The sequence below is a fragment of the Gossypium arboreum genome, chromosome 7 (genome assembly GCF_025698485.1).
Source record: "Gossypium arboreum isolate Shixiya-1 chromosome 7, ASM2569848v2, whole genome shotgun sequence".
Classification (NCBI taxonomy): domain Eukaryota; kingdom Viridiplantae; phylum Streptophyta; class Magnoliopsida; order Malvales; family Malvaceae; genus Gossypium; species Gossypium arboreum.
The window spans coordinates 75600044-75622368 of record NC_069076.1 but is presented as its reverse complement, the minus strand read 5'-3'; the positions used below and the strand labels follow the sequence as shown (position 1 = coordinate 75622368).

The following is a 22325-nucleotide window of genomic DNA, read 5'->3' as shown; positions in this document are numbered from 1 at the left end:
CAAACTTGTGAGAAAGTTGCTCAGATCTCTACCTGAAAGGTTTTCTATCAAAGTTACTACTATCGAAGAAGCTAATCATCTTGAAAAATTGGCCATAGATGAATGCATTGTTTCTTTATAAATCTTTGAGATGAATCTGTTATAGTATGCCCAAAGACTAATCATGGGATAATTTTAATTACATACTTGTTTTACCTTGCTTATTAATATAAGGCATTATCATTATTATTTCAGTTTTATTTCTGTGTATATAAATAAACTGAATTATAATAAAGCTCTAAGAAAATATGATTATTCTTAAAAGGTCTTTAGTCAAGTATTATTGTGGGCTTGGGCAACAATAATGCATTGAGACTAATGTGTAGTTGATTGATGACAAAAAATTGTCATTGACATAAGGATGTCAAAATCAATACATGAGTATGTGTTAGAGAACAACATATTGGACTGACCCATTATGAGTATGTTTCTTGGATTATTATATAATAGTCACAATATTATTCATAATGATAACTATGTATATGATCCTCAGACTTGAGATCATCATTGTCCCAACATCGTGAGTCGTATATTTTGATACAGTCAAACGTCTATCATAATAGGTTATACTATAAAGACTAATGTTGAATCGAAACACATTTGGTATTGTGTTTAATTATCACATGAAATAAATTAATTATTGAATTAACTTAATTAGACAATTAAATACTAAGCGAATTAAATGTACAACCTTGTTGTACACAAATAAAGAAAATAATTAAAATTAATATATGAATTTGATTCATATAAAATTTTAACAGAATATAGTTTACCGAAATTATTATAATAAAATATTATTATGACTTGGTCAAACATTCAAACATGGTAGTTATAATTCTTTTTGGAAAGAATATAGCATGTTTAATACTTTCCATATGTTCTCTATAAGATTTGATTCTGTTTTCAATATATGCATACCAAAATCCCGAATTAGGGTAAGTGTGTTTTAAACAACAATTGACAAAAAGGGTCTAGCATCTGTTTTGGGATATTTTTCTTTAGAATAGTTCCAAGAGAGTTTTGCCGTTCATTTTAATATCGGCTGGACTACGTAGAGGCCTGAACATTTTTGTTGTGGCTTGGAATCGACACCAAATCAGCAGCATCCTTTCATTGTTTTCGGTTAAGAAGGTATATCTTCAACCTTATTTCAACATGTTTCGTTTCTCATACATGGATCCATGGTTGTGGATCGCCGAAATATTTTTTCCGTTATGCCACGAGGCATACTGACAGTCCCAACAACCACCCATTTCACCACACATCAAGGATGACTCAACTATAGGAGGAAATTAAATGATTCTTTTGCTAAAAATAACAAGGGGTGTTGGGGCTTAACGACTATAAAATGAGGCCTTAATTTCATCAGAAAAATGTACCAGTTTTTAGAGAAAAAAGCATTTGAGTGTTCTTTGCTTTTCTTATGGCTTGTTAAGCATTTGATTGCCACAATATAAGGCAAAACACTTGTTGAGAGTGAGCAACTAGAAAGTATGACTTGAGAACGTATAGGTGATTTTGACTTGAGAACGTATAAGTGATTTAACATAAAGAGGAGGAAAGCCCCCATGGAAAGCTGCAAGGAGCAGTCGCAGATAACCCCCTGTAGTCCAACTGTTTTCTCTTCTTGTTATGCAATGGCCTTGGATAACCCCCATTGGCTAATGTTCTTCCCTTTTTCTTTATTGTTAATTATTTCTTTCTATGTTGAAAGACATGTTTTCATCTCATCTTTATGTTTTCAATTTAATAAAGCATGACTTAATTTTGTTTATTCAGAATAAGTATGATTCATTATTTGAGTTGATTGGTTTTTGTATTATGAATATTTTGTGCAAATAATTGTTTTATTCATTTAGGTTTAATTCATGTTAATACTTATAAGTGTAAGGCCAACATTTGTAAGTTAATGAATTTCCTATTTAATCTGAGAAGAGATAATAGTTAATAAACAAAAGAACTAAATTGTGCATACCATGTCGATATCGAAACATGATTATTGTATGCATAAACTGTATAAAATGCTTAAAAGAGTGGTTTCTAGATTAGTTTGACATAGACATATGCAAGGTGACTTGGGGACATAATAAGACTTCGAGAGAAACCTATGCTTAATATAAAATTGGGTTTAATGAATTTTCATATTGTCACTATCTTTCATGATATTCTTATTATAACTGTCAATAAACTCTTGCTAGGTGAAATACTTGTTTTAGTCTATTCATATTATGTTTATTAAATCTTGTGTGTAACCTTCTAGTTCCTATTATTCTTCTACAATGTGTGATATTTTGTTTTGTAGGTATTTGAAATCTAATTAAACTCATAACATATTTTTCGACTCTCAACAAAATTATTTCTCTTTGCTTGTTTTCTTCCAAGTTGTTTTATAGTTGGCTTTGCAAATAATTTACACATTCAGTCCCTATGGAGGCGATAACTTTTTACTTATTACTTGTAACGACCATGTACAGTTGCACGTAACCCTGATACAAGTTTTTAGCATCATTGTAGATGACTGTATTTTGTCATTATTTGTGAAGATATTTATTTTGCAATTTGGTTTTTTTTTTGTTAATTTTAATTTTTTTAGGGTTTATGAATGTAGACCGAATTATTGATCTATTGTCAATTGACCTAGAAATTAAACATACTTTTATGCAAAGAAGAAGGGAACAATCAGTCCAAAGACAAGTCGAAGAAAAGAATCAAAATCTAAGAGAAGATGTAGCCAATAATACTCAGAATCTAATCGTTGTTGCTGATGACATAGATCGAGCTATTCGGAAATATGTTGTGCCCTTATTCAGTGAACTCAACCCAGGGAATGTAAGACCTAAAATTGAGGCCCCTCAATTTGGGTTAAAGCTGGTGATGTTCCAGATGTTGGAAACAATAAAATAATTCAATGGGATGTCTGCTGAAGATCCACATATGCACCTCTGCTTATTTATGGAAGTAAGTGATTCCTTCAAGTTACTCGGAGTATCTAAAGACACTTGAAGATTGAAGCTATTCCCATATTTATTGTGAGATTGAGCATGAACGTGGTTGAATTCCTTACCGCTCGATTCTGTATCCACATGGCAAGAATTGGCAGAACGTTTTCTGATGAAATATTTTCCACCAAGTAAGAATGCTAAGCTCATAAATGAAATAACAACGTTTCAGTAATCTGATGATAAGCCCTTTTATGAAGTATGGGAACGATTTAAGGAATTATTATGAAAATGCCCACATCATGGTATTCCTCACTGTATCTAATTGGAGACCTTTTACAGTGATCTAAATGCTTACACAAGAATAATGGTAGACGCTTCAACCAACATATCTCTTCTTTCAAAGTCATACAATGAAGTGTATGAGATTCTTGAAAGAATTTCAAGCAACAACTATTAGTGGCTAACCAATCAAGCAGCCACAGGAAGAAGAGTGGCAAGAGTTCATGAAGTTGACGTTCTTACGACTTTAACAGCTCAGGTATTTACTATGACTTCCATGCTTAAAAATATTACTGCCAATGGTTGCAGCACTAACATAACAGATCAACAACCAAGTCAGTTTGAAAACATTACGTGTGTGTATTGTAAAGATGGTCAAACATTAGAATATAGTCCTTCAAACTCAAAATCTATCTACTATGTGGGAAACCAACATCAAAATAGGAATGGTTCAGGTCTACAATCGAATCATTATAACCCTTCATGGTGCAATCATCTCAGTTTCTCCTAGAGTAATCAAGGGACTAGTCAGTAATTCTTATATGCCTTCACGATCAAATCATTTGCTAGATTTTTATCAAAAAATGCAGAAACCTTAGCCAGCCAAGTCTTCAAGTAGTTTAAAAAACTTATTGAAAGCATATATGGCTAAGAACAATGCAACTCCAAGAAATCTGGAGAACCAAATGGGGCAATTAGCCAACGAGCTAAGAAATAGACCTTAGGGTGCTTTGCCAAGTGATACAGAGAATCCAAGAAGTACAAGCAAAGAGTAGTGTAAAATTGTCACTTTGAGGAGTGGAAAGGAATTAGAAATAAGAGTTGTTGAAGCCAAAGGTGAGCCTGTTGTTGTCCATAATCAGAAGAAATTTCAACCAGAAGTTGAAACTCCCATAGTATAGATTTACATATCAACATCCCATTGGTAGAGGTTTTAGAACAGATGCCAAATTATGTGAAGTTTATAAAAGATATCATATCTAAGAAGAGAAGGTTGGGAGAGTTCGAGACAATGGCCCTGACAAAGGAATGCAGTGTATTATTGCAAAATAAGTTGTCACCGAAGATAAAAGATCCTGAAAGCTTTACCATATTATGCAACATTGGTAATTCGTATTATGGTATGGCTCTGTGTGATTTGGGAGCAAGTATAAATTAGATGCCCATGTCTGTGCTTAAAAATTGGGAATTGCTGAAACCAAACCAACAACAATGACACTTCAATTAGCAGACCGATCGATAACACGTCCTGAAGGAAAAATTGAAGACATTCTGGTACATGTCGTTAAATTTGTTTTTCCTGCAAATTTTCTTATGTTAGATTTTGAAGTATATAAAGAAAACTTTAATCATCTTGGGAAGACCTTTATTAGAAACTAGAAGAACATTGATCGATGTTCAGAAGGGAGAACTTACCATGCGTATCCAAGACAATCAGGTAACTTTTAATGTTTTCAAAGCTAGAGATACCCTGATGCAAGAGAAGAATGTTCTACTATGGATGAGACATAATTGTTAGTTCCTACGGATGATTGGTTGAAACAACTTTTAGCACCAGACACGCTAAGTGACGAGGATGATGATGGAAATCCAACTGAATTAGAAGCTAAACTGAAGGGATTCACTTCACAATCCTATTTTGAATCATTGGATTTCGAACATCGTGAGTATACGCAGTTGAAAGCTTCAATTAAAGAACCACCCAAGCTGGAGTTAAAGGAAGAAAAGTTTATTAATGTCTTGAAGAAATTCAAGAAGGCAATCAGTGGACGATAGCTGACATCCGAGGTATTAGCCCATCATTGTGCATGCATAAGATCATATTAGAAGATGGCGAAAAAGGCACTATTTATGGTTAGAGAAGGCTAAACCCAATTATGAAAGAGGTGGTCAAGAAGGAGATTATCAAGTGGTTGGATGCGGGAATAATTTATCCCATCTTAGATAGCTCTTGGATGAGTCCAGTCCAATGTGTGCCAAAGAAGGGAGGTGTCACAGTTGTAAAAAATGAGAATAACAAGCTGATTCCAACCAGGACAGTTACAGGTTAGAGAATTTATATTGATTCTCGAAAGTTAAATAAGTCAATTTACCCCGACTATCATGAAAATATGATGCAATTTTTTTGTGGTTCACGAAACCTTGACTCAAGATACCTCCATTACATGTTACCATTATTGCACATGAAGAAAAGGAAAACATTAAAAATATATTTAAAAATTTTAAAAAAAATTCAAACAGATATATCATTTTCAAATATTAAAATGTCAAAATATATATTTTAAAAATATTTAGAATTTTCAAAAATAAATAATTTAAAAATTATAAAACATTTTAAAAATAAGAAAAATAAAATAATTTTTAAAAAAATTAAATATGAAAGTCCTTAAAATTTTTAAAAATATAGAAAAATAAAAATGTAAGTTCTTACACTTCAAAAAAAATGTAGTCTTTCCCAGTTTTTTTTTAAATATAGCCGATCGGTTTATAAAAATATTTTTTATTTTCCTTTTAAAAAGATTTTATTTTTATTTTTATTTATATAAATTCAAATTAAAATATCAGATTTAGTATTTAAAAATTATTAAAAAAGAATAATTTTTATTTATACAAGTTCGAACCAAAGTCAATTTATTTAAGGTTAAAATCCTTATTTTCATAATTTTAGCTTTACAAAACATTTTTTCGTAAAAACAACGAAAATTATTATTTTTAATTTTCACAAATTTTCATTTGACAAAATCATTTTAAAATTTTAACCAAACACTATCTTCAATGTTTTCCATTTTTCAAGAGAATGAAAAAAATAATGACCTCTGATACTTGAAACCAAACGCAGCATAAGATTTTTTCAATTTTTATCTTTCAGATTTTAAAAATATTAATTTTAATATTTTCAAAAATTAAAATTATTTTTAAGAATGTAAAAGAAATAAAAGTATTCTAGAGAATAAAGTTACATATGTTCAGAACATTAAAAATTAGAGAAAAAAATGGAAAAATAAAAAATATATAGAAAAAGAATCCAACTTTTTTAAAGGTGTTACTATCGTTTTGAAATTTTAATATTTTAAAAGAATCAACTTTTTAGGATCTTAAAACATATTTAGACCATTTTACCAATAAAGGCTCATTTCTAATTTTATTTACGAAAATGAACCACTTTTTTTATTATTTACTGGAATGTGCTGAAAACACCAAAACACGTCGATGTAGGACTATTTTACCAATCGCTCCCTCAGGAACGCGTTTCGGTGGAATTTCCCCCTAAAACTCGTCCCTGAGGGAGCGATTTTGTCATTTCAGCACAAAACACGTTGACGTAGACGCGCTTTGCTGATGTGGCAAAATCGCTTCCTCAAGGATGCATTTTAGCCCGTGTTTTTGACGCTCAATGGTCATTTAAAATTTTGACCATTGGGGGTCCAACGGTAATATATATATATTGTGGGTACCAAATTTTGCCCGGGCCCATTTACCTTTAAAGCCCAAATTTTTTTAAAACCAAAAATAAACCCCCAAAGATCAAAAATAGAACCAAAATTAAATTAAAAACAAAATGAAAATAGATCCAATTTTGAAGCCCAAATACTTAACCCTAACCCACAAACCCCAAAACGTCTTCAGCCAAGACCTTAGCCTCCAACTGCCTCCATGCTTCTATTACCCACGTTCTCCACCACCAAGCACAACCCACGTCCGTTATACCTGCGACTTGAGCAAAGAGATAAGAAGAAACTGTTTGTATTTTGGCTATAAAGCCTTCATTTTTTTAACGAAAAGAAAACTTTTTTTTGGATATACAAAAAGAAACACAAAATCAGTGAGAATAACTAGAAGGTTTTTTTTTTGAAGGTGAGTTTTTGCTGTAATTTATTTCTGTTTTTTTCCTTGAAAAATAGAAGATAAAAACAATATCAACACATACAAAGAGATATAGCAACGATTTTTGTTGAAGGTGATTAAAAGCCTCATTTTTCTTTTGATTTTATTTGCCCTTTTCTTCGATTTTTTTTCCTATTGTACGTAAATAATAAGAGAAAGGAGGAGAAGCTTACCGGAGTCACTGTCAGAGGCTTTGCTGGGCGCGAGCGGAGGGCCAGGGTGCTAATATTTCGGCGAGGAAGCAAGGGGAGAATGAGAGATTGGAGAGCATGAGGTTTTTTTTAAGAAAAAATAAAACAAATGGGTTTCAAGATAGTTTTTTTTTAGAGTAGTAAATGTTAAGCAGTAGCATTGGGAAGGGAAAAGTCAGTGGCTAGCTTGGTCCACGTGCATTTGCTTTTTAAATGGGGAATTTTGTACTTTTAATCCCCCTCTTTTGAGTCCACTCCTAAATTGGCCTAATTCATATTTTATTGTCTTTTAAAATTTTTCCTAAAATTTGCATACTGTTTTAATTTGGCCCGCGCATGGGTGAAGTGTTTTGGAGCATGCTTTATTTGCATTTTCAGTCCTTACGAATTTACGCGCTCTACATTTGGATCCTGATTTTGGCTTCAACTGCTTATTTTGTTTATTAATTGTCCCTTTTATTTTGTTATTATTATATGTATAATTCAGTATTTCTTTAATTTATTTAGCATTCAACTTTTAAAATTTATTTAAACATATGTTTTGGATTACTTCATTGTGATTATTATTATTATTATTATTATTATTATTATTATTATTATTATTATTATTATTTGTTTCAATTGTAAAGAATATTTTAAAAAATTCTATTTTATGTAGTATCATTCTAAATTCTTGTATAATATTTAATTAAAATATTTTTATATATTATTTTGTACATTATTATTATTCGGGTTTTTATTATCTTTATATGATATTCATTTTTTATCTATTTTATTGAAAGTTAATTATTTTAAATATAGTTTATTATACTCATTATTATTTATTATTTATCATTATTGTTAGCTTAGCATCGTTATTATTTTAATTTTACTATTGTTATTATATTTAGTAATACTATTGATATATTGCTATTATTGTCATGTTTATTATATTATCATATTTATGACTATTGTTGTTTCCATTTTAATTTTTTTATATATTAATATAGGGTTAGCATGATTCTCATATTATCATTTTTATGTCATCCATCATTATTTATCATTTTTTCTCCCCAAATTTTAATCGTTTTAGTTCTTTTATTCCATAATGTATTCTCAACTTGTTTTGACATAAAACAATTTTCTATACTTAATCGTTTTAAAAACGAGCCCTACCGTATTGGGTTCGTTTTTTATTCGATTAAGTATTTTATTCAACGTCTTATTCCCAAATAGTTTTTAATAAAGGCAATTTTCTATACTTAATCGTTTTAAAAAACGTGCCCTACCGTACTGGGTTTCGTTTTTTTATTCGATTTAAGTATTCGAATATCCTTCTTAATCAATTTATTCTTTAAATTTTCTCCTAAAAAATGGTAATTTTCGATATTTGGAAGCTCGAAAAATTGTACCCTACCGTATTGGGTCTCGGTTTTTGTTCGATTCAAATATTCGAATATCCTTCTTATTAAATTTCTACAAGTTTTGAAAAATGGAAGCAGTGTTCTGTATTTAAAAAATTCGAAAAATTATGCCCCACCATACTGGGTTGTGGCTTTACGTTTGATTTAAATATCCGGATACCCCTTTTAAAAAAAATAAAAGTGCTTGAATTTTTAAATAAAAGACAAGCTCATAATCGAGGGTCAAAAACGATATGTCCTACCATACTAAATGTGATGTTTTACCTTGAAGCGAGATGGTCTTTAACTCATGTTTAATTTACTCAAATATTTCAAAAAGGATTATCGTACTTTAAAATATTTTCAAATCTTTAATTTTCGACATTAAGACATAAATTAATCAATGAAGTACCGATTTTGGGCGTATTGGGAGTGCTAATCCTTCCCCATACGTAACTGACTCCCGAGCCTATTTTCTCAAAATTCGCAGACCAAAATGTTTATAAGGTGGCCCAATCACACCACAAAAAGGATTGGTGGCGACTCCGAATTTTCGTTTTCAAAAGTCGATTAATCATTTTAAAAAAAATAGTTTCGACAGCTTGGCGACTCCACTGGGGACATATAAAGAGAGTCGAGCTGTAAATTGATTATTTTCTGTCATCTTGTCGAAATTTGAAGTTTGTTTTTCTAAAAATCCACGATTTATGCATTGCATCTTCTGTGTCCTTGTTGATTTTACTTTTGATATGCTTTCGCACCATATTACATGACCGTTGGGATCGCACCTCTTAAGTGGGAGTGAGAAACTAAGCCTTCGTGAGGTTTTCACCTCCGCATGGGCTAGGGGATCGCTTCCGGAATACATCCGTACCTATGTCTTCATGAGGTTTTCACCTCCGCATGGTCATAGGGAAATGTATTCCCCTGAACTGAACTTGGTCCGTATGAGCCTATAATGGGTGAGGATCAAGGAATCTGTGGGTTCAGGTACCTTTATTCTAGAACCAACCCACATATAGTACGCCTTAGGAGCCTGCCTTAGGTAGAACTACACCGAGATATAGCAGTTGCCGAAGTAGGTGCTTGATTGCTTTGATTTTTATATACATGATTCTGACCTGTTTTTTATTTTTATTTTTTTTTAACAGTGATTGCATATCATTTTCACCATAAAAGAAGGTGTCAATTTACGATTCAATTACTAAATAGAAAGTTTTTCCATGGAGAGCGGATTCTCTGATAAAGTGGAATATAATGCGTTTACCCAGAAATGGTCAGAGAATATACAATTAGAGAAGGGTGACAGTTTGGCAGAGGGGTATACATCGGAATTATGGGACTTTACCCGTATTAGTGTAGCACAAAATGATCTTAGAGAGCTGAAAGAGATATAGAGTCATTGGGATGGTGAGATGAAGCAGTTATTCTATCATAATTATGGTGATATGTCTTATCTTCTTGATATTAAGGTAGATAAGCATTTGTTCCGCGCCATGGCTCAATTCTGGAATTCTTCTTACAGCTGTTTTACTTTCGGAAAGGTGGATTTAACACCTACTATAGAAGAATATACGGCTTTGCTGCGATGTCCGAAGTTTCAAACTGACAAGATTTATTCTAGAATCGTAAATATCCCAACTTTCGTCAAGAGATTGATGAATATTACCGGGATGAGTGAGCAGTGGGTTGTGGCTCGAGTCTAGCAGAAGGGGGATGGGAAGTGTATCCCTTGGGTAAGTTTGAGAGAGCTGATTCTGACGCATCCTGATATGAAGAGAAGAGTTGACGTCTTTGCTTTGAGTGTTTATGGGTTGGTAGTTTTCCCTAAGGCTTTAAGGCATATAGACGAAGCAGTTACCAATTTATTTGACCAACTTGGTAAAGGGATCACACCTGTTCCTGCAATATTAGCTGAGACTTTCAGATCCTTGAATGCATGTCGAAGAGCGGGCGAAGGCAGATTTATTGGATGTGCACAGCTTTTATTAGTTTGGTTCAATAGCCATTTCTGGAAGACGGATAAGGTCTCTTATCAACCCTTCCTCCAAAATTTCTCTCCTTTGAAGGAAATTGCGGCTACGTTGAAAAGGGACGATATATCAGAGGAGAGATGGATGGCGATACTGCAAAATCTTCAAGAGGAGGACATCGAGTGGAGAGCCCCTTGGATGGTTCCCGGTAAGATTCTTTTTAGGTGTGGAGATTATGATTGGGTTCATTTGTTAGGGATTTGGGGGGGCATTGGTTATGCCCCTCTCCTCGTATTGAGGCAATACAGGTCGAGGCAATTCATACCTGCAACACAGGGGCTGGCTCAGAGCGAGTTCTGTTATAAAGGGGATAATTACAAGAAAAAGGTTAGAGAGATTTGTAACGCCTGGAACTGAACCTACCGGATGGAAGGAGTTGCTGTAAACCTGATGGTGACCCTTGAGTATAACGAGTGGCGGAGAAGAAGGGTTAATGATAACATTCTGAGGCCAAACCTAGAAGATGCTCGACCGTTAGAGGAATATCTACGAGTGGTTCCCTCTGAGTTGGAAATTATAAGGCAAGACTTCGAAAAGAAAAGTTCGGAGTTAGAAAAGAAAATAGAACGGTTGGAGCAGGAAAAGGCATACTTGAAGTTAGATGTTGATGTCCAGAAGTCGGAGGCCAAGAATTTAAGAAAAGGAAAGAGAAAAGTTGAAGAGGATCTTGCTAGCTTGAAGGAATATTACAAGAAGTATTGAGCTTCAGTAAAAAACGCTGATTTAGGTAAGACATCTGAACAGTGGAGGCAAGAAATTCAAGAAGAAAAGGCTAAAGCTGATCAGTGAAAGAAGAAATTCCATGATACTAAGGCACGAGAGGCTGGGTTAGAGAAGAGCTTGGATGATAGTCAAAGTGAAAAGGAGGTGTTAAGGGCCCGGGTAGCTGAGTTAGAGAAAGCACTACACCAGCATCGAAGTCGTAACTCGGTGATTGAATTAAAGGCCAGTTTAAGCAAGATCGAGGATCTGAAAAGAAAAGTAGAAAAGCTTGAGTCTACACTTCAGAATTGTGAGCTCCGAATTGAACGACTGGAGGCAAATAACGGTCAATTAAGCGAGCAGCTTCATCGATCTCAGGATCAGGTTCGGGATAGAGATTACCTAATGGGCGAAGCTATAATCCAAATACGAGAAGTGGCTGATTACTTACAGACTCTGGCAGTTCAGCCAGATGTGCTGAGTACCAAATATGAGTTAGTGTCAGAACGAGGGCAGGAGTTAGCCTCCCTTCTTAGGAAAGTGAAGACTTTGAGCATTAGGGCTAAGCCATATATGTAATCCGTTTTATGTAAGGGATTTTGTTTTCTGAAGTAAAGTTTTCTAAATGGAATTGAATCAGAATTGACGTCTTCTTTTTGCATTCATATCATGCATTTGCATTTACACCATATCATATGCATTAGCTTTCATAAAAAGATCTCTAATTGATTAAAATTTATTTTAGCTAATCTAGAAACTAGCGAAAGTTCACCGATTAAGCACCACTATAATACGCGAAGGAAAACGAGAGCTATGGACCAAAGATTAGAGAAATTGGAACAGATACAAAAGGAAATACGAGAGCAACTACATTTACAGATGCAGGAGCAGTTGGCTAAAATACAACAAGACATGAGAGATCAGATGTTAGAATCCCAGGAAAACATGATGAGCCAATTTGCACAAATGTTGGCTGGAGCTTCGAATAAAGGAAAGAGTCCTATAATTGGAACCGGAAACAATGATGAGGACCCTTCTATTCCCCCAGGCTTTACCCCGGTGTGTATTCAAACGCCACAACCTAGGGTATCTGTTAACATTAAACCTCCGTGTCAAACTGGTACTTCAGCCCCGATAAATTTCCCAATAGGCTCAAGCTCTAACCCCGAGGATAATTTGGCGAATCCTAGGGTCCCCGATTTCGATGAGGCAGTAGAAGTGGAAAAGGCGAGAATGGAGATCCCAAAGCAGCTAGAGGACCGTTGCAAGTGGCTTGAGGAGAAGTTCAAAGCATTAGAGAATGCTGATTATCACGGTGGAATTGATGCTAAGGATCTGAGCCTGGTCCCAGACCTAGTACTTCCTCCAAAGTTCAAGATACCGGAGTTTGAGAAATACAACGGGACCAGTTGTCCTGAGGCTCACATTACAATGTTCTGTCGAAGGATGACAGGATATATCCATAATGATCAGTTATTAGTCCACTGCTTCCAAGATAGCCTGACTGGGGCAGCGGCCAAATGGTATAACCAATTGAATCGGGGCCAAATTAGTTCATGGAAAGACTTGGCACAAGCTTTTATGAAGCAATATGGTCACGTGATGGATATAGCACCTGATAGAATCACTTTACAAAGTATGGAAAAGAAGCCGAATGAAAGTTTCAGGCAATATGCCCAAAGATGGAGAGAAGTCGCTACGCAGGTTCAACCGCCACTGCTTGAGAAGGAAACGACTATGTTGTTTATCAATACCCTGAAAGCACCTTTCATCAATCACTTGCTAGGAGGCGCAACCAAGAGTTTTTCAAATATAGTAATATCCGGTGAGATGATAGAAAATGCAATAAGGTGTGGAAAGATAGAAGCGGGGGAGAGCACCAAGAAGTCAGTCCCACGAAAGAGAGAAAATGAAGTAAACAATGTAAGTAGGAGTTATGCAACACCGATCATTGTGAATCAACCGAGAATAGTAAACGCGAGTCAGCAAGCCTCATCAAAGCAAGAGTCTGATACAAAGCGGAATACAGAAAAACTCCAGTTTACGTCCATTCCAGTGTCGTATAAGGAGTTATATCAAACTTTATTTAATGCACATGTTGTATCCCCGGTTTATCTGAAACCGATGCAACCTCCGTATCCCAAGTGGTACAACGAAAATATCCAATGCGAATACCATGCGGGAATCACAGGACATGCGATAGAAAATTGCACCGTATTTAAGAGGTTAGTGGAAAAGCTCCTTGAAATGGGCATCATAAAATTTGATGAATCATCTAGCGGGGAAAATCCGTTACCTAATCATGCCGACAAGGGGGTAAATGCAGTAATTAAGAATACCGAGAAGAGATTTAGAATGACTATGGCTGAAGTAAGAACACCATTGAGAGAGGTTTGGAAGGAAATAATGAAGAGAGGGTTAATCACGCAGAGTTCGGGAAACAGATCCCAGAAACTGGGGAACTATTGTGAGTTCCATGATGAGAAGGATCATGAGATCCAAGAATGTGATGAATTTAGGGCCCTAATACAGGAACTAATGGACAACAAAGAGCTGGAATTCTTTGAATATGTAGAAGAGAGAGATGTATGCACCTCGGAAGGAGGGTCGTTAGGAAAAGACTGTGAGATTAATCGGCCAAAAATAATTATTTCACAGCCAAAGATTAATGAAGTTGGATTGAAAATGGCACCAAGAATAGTGATACAGAAACCTGTTGCTTTCCCTTATAAGGATAGCAAGAGGGTACCTTGGAGTTATAATTGTAATGTGACAATTCCGGGAGGGAAGAACCAGGTCAACACGCAAGGGGAAGCCCAGGATGTAGGTTTCTATACTAAAGCCGATTTAGTAAAAGGGAAATCTTTATTGAAGCAAGGGGATGAGCTACCTGTTAAGGAGCCAATAGATGAGAATGAGGCAAAGGAATTTTTGAAATTCCTAAAACACAGTGAATATAGTGTCGTAGAGCAGCTACACAAACAGCCAGCTCGCATCTCGGTACTGACCTTGCTTTTAAGCTCAGAGATACACCGTAACGCATTAATGAAGGTGTTAAATGAGACTTATGTTGCGAATGATATCACAGTAAACAAGCTAGACTGTCTTATCAATAACATAAGCGCAGACAACTTCATCTCATTCAGCGACGATGAAATACCATCGGGGGGTAGGGGATCTACTAAGGCCTTACACATCATTACCCGTTGTAAGGGGTATACTGTGCCGGGGGTTCTAATTGATAATGGGTCAGCACTGAATGTTTTACCCTTATCTACATTGAATAAGCTACCAATAGACAACTCTCACATGAAGACGTGTCAGAACATGGTGAGAGCATTTGACGAGACTGAAAGAAAGGTGATGAAAAGGATCGGAGTACCTCTTTTAATTGGTCCGAATACATACGAGGTAGATTTCCTAGTAATGGACATTAAACCCTCCTATAATTGCCTGTTAGGGAGGCCTTGGATTCATGCAGCAGGGGCAGTACCGTCATCATTGCATCAAAAGTTAAAATTGATAATGGAGGGTCGATTGATAACAATAAACGCGGAAGAAGATATTATTGCGTCTGTTACCAGTGATGCACCATACATTGAGAAGGATGATAAGGTGTTGGAGTGTTCTTTTCGTTCATTGGAGTTTGTGAATGCCACTTTTATTATGGAGGGAAGTAAGATCTTGATACCCAAAGTGTCCAGTGCTACGAAAATGGGTTTACAACTGATGGTTGGAAGTGCAGCATTGCCTGGAAGAGGACTCGGAATGTATCTACATGGACGGGTCGAGGTACCAGTCTTGACTAATAAGTGGGATTACTTTGGCTTGGGATATAAGCCGGATGCAAAATAAAAAAAGAAGGAAGCAGAGAAGAGACAAGAGAGACGAAGAGCACGTTTAAGTGGGGCAGAAATCAAATGGGAGCCGATGAGCTTTCCCCACATATCCGAAACTTTTGTGTCAGGAGGAATGATTTATCTGGAGAGCGAGATGACAAGGGAAGAATATTTTAAAGACATGTTCGATAGCCTGAGCATTAATGCTATATTTGGAGAGAACGTGGAAGAAGGAAATTTACTAGGTATTTGCCCTTACGTGCCTGGAAGTGTGCTGAACAATTGGACTGCAGAAGAGATTCCTGTAATTTTTAAAGCAAATTCAAAGTAATGTTCAGAACATACTTATTGTTTTGGCCTAGAGCAATAAGAATCTTTCGTGAAATAGGCTCATGTTTAAACATTGTTATTTCAATAGAGAAATGCATTTTCATCACTCTTTGAGCAAATATCTGGTTCTATTTTTCATTATTGTCGTGTTACAAATAAACTATTCTTAGATTCATTTTTGGACATTCTTTCATATTTGCAACAGGTCCCCAAATATCAATGACACGAGTAGTACTGATATGGACCCTGAATCTCTTTTTGAGCAAGGGTTGTGCTTAGAGGGATCTCCGGATTTTGAAGATGACGAGGATTATAGTTTATCTCCAGACTTGTTGAGGATGGTAGAGCGGGAAGAAGAACAAATTCTGCCTTACCAGGAGACAATTGGGAGCGTGACCTTGGAAGAAGGAAAGGAGGTGAAAATTGGCACTTGCATCAATGAGAAAACAAGACAAGATCTTATCGAATTATTGCGAGAGTTCAAAGATGTCTTCGCATGGACGTATCAAGATATGCCAGGTTTAAACCCCGATATTGCGGTACACCGTGTCCCTATAAAAGAGGAGTGTAAGCCCGTACAGCAGAAGCTCCGAAGGATGAGACCCGATATGGCAGTGAAAATAAGGGAAGAGGTCAAGAAACAATTTGATGCTGGCTTCTTACGAGCGGTTAATTACCCAGAATGGGTAGCTAATGTTGTCCCCGTCCCTAAAAAGGATGGAAAAGTGCAGATGTGTGTGGATTACAGAGATCTAAACAAAGCTAGTCCAAAGGATAACTTCCCCTTGCCTCACATTGATACCCTAGTATATAATACGGCAGGCTACTCACTATTCTCTTTTATGGATGGATTCTCGGGGTATAATCAGATTAAGATGCATCCTGAAGACATGGAAAAGACTACGTTCATAACCCTGTGGGGAACGTTTTGTTACAAGGTGATGCCATTCGGTTTGAAGAACGCAGAAGCAACGTATCAAAAGGCTATGGTAACCCTCTTTCATGACATGATGCATAAAGAGGTTGAGGTTTACGTTGACGACATGATTGGAAAGTCTCGAACAGAAAATGAGCACTTACAAGTCTTAAAGAGGTTATTTCTGAGGTTGAGGAAATTTCAACTTAAACTCAATCTGACGAAATGTACTTTTGGAGCCAGGTCAGGAAAATTACTGGGTTTCATTGTTAGTGGAAAGGGAATTATAGTTGACCTGGACAAAGTCAGAGCTATACAAGAACTGCCTCCACCCCGTACTCAAAAAGAAGTTCGTGGTTTCCTAGGAAGATTAAACTACATTGCCCGGTTCATTTCACAACTAACAGAGAAATGTGACCCTATATTTCGTCTCCTTAAGAAACACAATCCAGGTATATAGGATGATAAGTGCCAAAAAGCTTTCGACAAAGTTAAACATTATTTGTCCAACCCTCCAGTGCTGACGCCGCCTAGTCCTAATAGGCCACTGATATTGTATTTAACAGTATTTAACAGTTCAATGGGATGTGTGCTTGGGCAACATGATGAGACCAGAAGGAAGGAAAAGGCGATATATTACCTTAGTAAAAAATTCACTGAGTGTGAAATGAGATACTCGTCAATTGAAAAATTATGTTGCGCTTTGGTTTGGACCACTCGGAGATTAAGACAGTACATGTTGTACCATACGACGTGGTTAATTTCGAAGCTAGATCCTTTAAGGTACATGATGGAATCAACTACGTTGAGTGGAAGGATGGCCCGATAGCAAATTCTGCTTTCTGAGTTTGACATAGTCTACGTGAACCAGAAGGCCATTAAAGGAAGTGCCATAGCAGATTTTTCGGCCAGTAGAGCCCTAAAAGATTATGAGCCTCTGAGCCTTGATTTTTCCAATGAAGATTTAATGTATGTGGCAACTACCGAGGAAGATACATCCGAAAATTCTTCTTGGAAACTGAATTTTGATAGAGCATCAAATACAGTTGGCAATGGAATTGGGGCAGTTCTGATATCCCCAAATGGAGATCATTATCCGTTTACTTACAGGTTGGATTTTGACTGCACAAATAATATGGTAGAGTACGAGGCATGTATCATGGGAATTCGTGCGGCCATAGATCGTAAAATCAAGGTGCTAGAGGTATATGGAGACTCTGCATTGGTGATCTATCAGCTCAAAGGAGAATGGGAGACGAGAGATCCCAAATTGATCAGTTATCGAAAGTTAGTTTTGGAATTAATTGAGTAGTTTGATGACGTCACTTTCTTTTATCTCCCACGTGATGAGAATCAGATGGCCGATGCCCTAGCTACATTAGCTTCTATGATTAAAATAAATAAACAAGATGATATGAAGCCAATTCAGATGAGTATTTGTGATGTTCCAGCTCATTGCTGTAATATAGACGAAGAAGAGGAGAGAGATAGCCATCCTTGGTATCATGACATTCTGCGATATGTGAAGAATCGTGAATACCCCGATCAGGCTACTGAAAATGACAAGAGAATGTTGAGAAGGCTCGCTAATGATTATATCTTAGATGGAGAGATCCTGTATAAAAGGAGGAAAGATCAAATATTGTTAAGGTGCGTTGACGCTGTGGAAGCGAAGAAGATTCTGGAAGAAGTCCATGAAGGTGTTTGTGGAACACACGCCAATGGGTTTACAATGGCTAGGCAGATCATAAGATTTGGGTACTACTGGTCTACGATGGAGGGAGATTGCATCAGTTACGCCAAGAAGTGCCATAAGTGCCAAATTTATGGGGATAAAATCCATGTGCCTCCTTCCCCGCTTCATGTTATGACTTCCCCATGGCCTTTTTCAATGTGGGGTATGGATGTCATTGGACCAATCTCGCCAAAAGCATCTAACGGTCATCGGTTCATTTTTGTGGTCATTGATTATTTCACCAAATGGGTAGAGGCTGCTTCATACGTCAATGTCACAAAGTCAACAATTAGCAGGTTCTTAAAGAAGGAGATTATATGTCGATATGGCATGCCAGAAAGGATCATATCGGACAACGCGTTGAATTTGAATAATAGCATGATAGCGAGGGTGCGATCGATTGTAATTAAGCATCATAACTCATCGCCAGATCGCTCAAGATGAATGGTGCGATTGAGGTGACTAATAAAAATATAAAGAAGATTGTGGGGAAAATGGTTGAGACTTATCGGGATTGGCATGAAAAATTACCATTTGCTCTTTTTGCTTATCGTACATCTGTCAGAACTTCTACTGGGGCAACGCCTTTTTCATTGGTTTATGGAATGGAGGCAATTTTGCCTATTGAGGTTGAAATCCCCTCCCTCCGAGTGTTGTCGGAATTAAAATTGGATGAAGCAGAATGGGTCCAATCCAGATATGATCAGTTGAATTTGATCGAGGAAAAGAGGCTAAAAGCCATACATCATGGACAAGTGTATCAGAAGCGAATGATGCGAGCTTACAATAAGAAGGTTCGTCCTAGAGTGTTCCATGAGGGGGACTTGGTGTTAAAAAGGATTCTTTCTATACAAAAGGATTTTAGAGGGAAATGGATGCCAAACTGGGAGGGACCGTATGTGGTAAAAAAGGCCTTTTCTGGAGGAGCGTTGATATTAGCTGAGATGGATGGCGGGAACTTACCTAACCTAGTCAATGCAGATTCAGTTAAGAAGTACTTCGCTTAAAAAAAAAAAAAAAAAGGGGGGAGAGGCCAAGGTGAAAACCCGCAAAGGGCACCTTGTAACCAATGGGGTTTTGAATTAAAAACCCGAAAAGGGCAATTCAAATTTTGATCGAAGGTAAGGGCAGATGGTATTTTCGCTATGCCTGAATTGTCAGAGAAGAGGTATGCTACATCTTGGGGCATCGACAAAGTACCCTAGATCTCCTAGACACATGCTGAGTTCAAAATAGGCCTCAAGGTGTTCGTACAGAGAAGCTCAGACTGTGATATCTAGGGCACCTAGTTTCATATCTTACCCATGCTGTATTTATTTTTTGACTCTATTTTTCCTGAGATATGGTCTCAATAAATTTTCTTCTTATGATATTTGCCATATTGGATTGACATTTTTTTTTTTTGGAGCTATGTTCCTAAACAATTTTCTATTAGCCTATTATTTTTTTCTTTTGAGCATTTTTTGCATTGAAATGACGATTAATAGACTAATAATACTCTCTCAAAATAGGTTTTGTATATTATTTTGGAAGCTTCTAATGTTACAAGAACCGGAAACAGGACTATTGTTCAGAACTCCCCAAGCCTAAGTACGGGGAATATGGAAAAGAGGGGTCTAAGTTAGTACACTTCTCAGGACTTTGTTTATCAGAGGTACCTCGACGAATAACGAGCAATGTCAACCCAAGTTTGAAGAGGGGCTTATTCTCGAGAGAAAAATGATATTCAGCGTCTATGCAAATATCAGACCTACACATCTAAACATGACACCCAAGAAATGGTGTGACAAATCAAATTAATGGAGGAAGATTCAGATCTTATACCCTTAAATAGCGAGGGGAATGGTTGAAGAGGAATCATATTATATTCCCCTGAGTTGCAGTGGGAGAGTTTGAAGATGGTGCCAGCCAGAAGTATGATAGACTGGACCTTGAAGTTATATTGGGGTAAGCCAGTTGAAAAAATGGGATTGTTTCTACGAGTTCTCTATCAAAAAGTATCAGCTGAACGAGAAGACCCATGTCAGTGAAGTGATAGCCTTAACAGACAACGAGTAATGTCAGCCCAAACGTGTAAAAAGGGATCATTCTCATAACATTCTACATTCATACAAATGGCATTCATAATACATTTAGTTAGGAGCATTTGATTTATATTAATCATGACATCCTAATCATTTGACATAAGCATACCCTAGGAAATCAATTTTACAGACAAATTCCCCAGTGGACAATTTAGCAAAATTGAAAACTACAAATCTGATCTGCGCTGAGAGGAGCGGAGCAGATCAAATTTTGGTAGATTTTATCTTCGCTGAGCAGGAGCGGAGCAGATCAAATTTTAGCAGATCTCATCCCGCTGGCAGGAGTGGAACAGATTAAATTTCGGTAGATCCTATCTCCCTAAGCAGTAGTGGAGCAGATCGAAGACGATGAGCCTTAATCCCCTAAGCTGTGACAGCACAAAATTGACCCTAGTCGGGAAGTGGTTTCGGGACCGCTAAACCGAGTCACCGAAATGTTTTTATTGTCTAGAATATGTAATTATGAATGTGTGAAAATTTCAAGTTCCGATTTAGCCGATTGCATGTGAATTCAGTTAGTAGGACTTGTGTGACACTTTTGAAAAGTGAAAGGCTAATCTATAAGGACCTAATAGTGCATGTAGTCAAAGGGGAGGACTTGCATGTCAAATTCCCCCCCCCCAAGTTGTAGTGGCCGGCCATGACAAGGAATCATGGGCTAAACATGTCATGAAACATGTTTTGTTGGTGCATTAGGGAGAAACAATAAACAAATAAGTATGGGTAATAAAGAAAGAAAAAAAAATGTGTGTGTGTGTGAGTGAAACCCCCCATTGCCGTGCATTGTGGAAGAGAAAAGAAAAAAAATTGTTCATCCATCTTTTCATTCTCTCTTGACCGAAAATACTAGAGGAAGGAAGGAATTTTGCTTCATGTTTGTTTTGGAAGAGGATTAGGAAGAGGTTGGCTATACTTGCATCAAGATTAAGGTATGTTTGAGGTTGTGCCATGAGATTCATGCATGTTTTTAGTTGCTAGCTTGATGTTCTTGGTAGCCCATGGTTCAAATCTTTGCTATGTCATGGGAATGAAATTCGGCCAAAGTAAATCTGGTGTTAATGCCATTGCATGCTAAATATCAAGCTTGATAATGATACATGTGATGGGGATTGAGGACTCTTAGATTTTCTTTAGCATTTTGAATGAGATACTAAGTTCTTTGTTTAATCATGACCAAAATTATGGTGTTGTGATGTATTCGGCCATGGTACATCCATAAGTGTGATTTATGCTCATTGCATGGAAAGTAAGATTTGTGTATTGAAATTTTGTTCATGTTTAGTTACAATCAACTTGAGATTCGGCTCTAGCATATATATATGTATATATGTTTGCACACGATGTATTGGTATGACATATATGCTATTTCAAGGTGTATATTTGCTTGTGATGATGTCTCGATTATGAAGTAAATGAGAGATGTGTATTGAGCTACGATATGTAATGCGTTAGTAGTAAAATGTATGCTGTTTTTGTGTGGTATTAAGTGTATAATTGGCCTTAACATGGACATGTATATTCGGCCACATGAGGGGAAATTGTTGTGCATGCATTCGGTTAGAGGCAAGCATATTGATGCCTATTCTTGGCTTAGAAAATTCGGCTAAGAGGAATATTAACTAATGTGTTGAGTTCGATTCATGATTTCGTACATATGCGACTTTGATGCCTAATGAGTATTTGATGCCTAATGAGTATATATATTGGCTAAGTATCTTGAATTCCTCTTTCGATGCTCAAATGATAAAACCAATTTATTTGTTAAATTAAGCTCAAGAGCAAAGGGGAGCTAAATCCGATAAGGGGAAGGAAAAAGTCGTCGAATAGCCGTCGAAATCGTTCGACCACGTCCGAGGTAAGTTCTTGAGTAATAGAGCTTAAATTTGAATTGATTAGATCATGTTTAAAGCAAATTAAAATCATGCTCTTTGTGTGTGGCTATTGAGCGAAATTGCAAGTGTAAAAAGT

General features: G+C 36.3%; 1 protein-coding gene, 1 long non-coding RNA gene and 1 other non-coding gene across 3 annotated transcripts; 1 reads left to right on the top strand and 2 right to left on the bottom strand.

Annotated features, from left to right (window-relative positions):
- Positions 1–3180: 3180 nt before the first annotated feature.
- On the bottom strand, positions 3181–3287 carry LOC128295941 (small nucleolar RNA R71). Its single transcript, XR_008286490.1, has one exon. It is a non-coding gene; the product is annotated as a small nucleolar RNA R71 (small nucleolar RNA).
- Positions 3288–6734: 3447 nt separating this feature from the next.
- Positions 6735–7514, bottom strand: LOC108485559 (uncharacterized). The gene is made up of 2 exons (XR_001871323.2): positions 7319–7514; positions 6735–6968 (listed from the first exon to the last, which is right to left on the bottom strand). It is a non-coding gene; the product is annotated as an uncharacterized LOC108485559 (long non-coding RNA).
- Positions 7515–11117: 3603 nt separating this feature from the next.
- On the top strand, positions 11118–12032 carry LOC108479658 (spindle pole body component 110-like). The gene is made up of 2 exons (XM_017782381.2): positions 11118–11405; positions 11565–12032. Exons 1-2 carry the CDS (start codon positions 11118–11120, stop codon positions 12030–12032), a joined length of 756 nt encoding a protein of 251 aa, XP_017637870.2.
- Positions 12033–22325: the final 10293 nt, after the last annotated feature.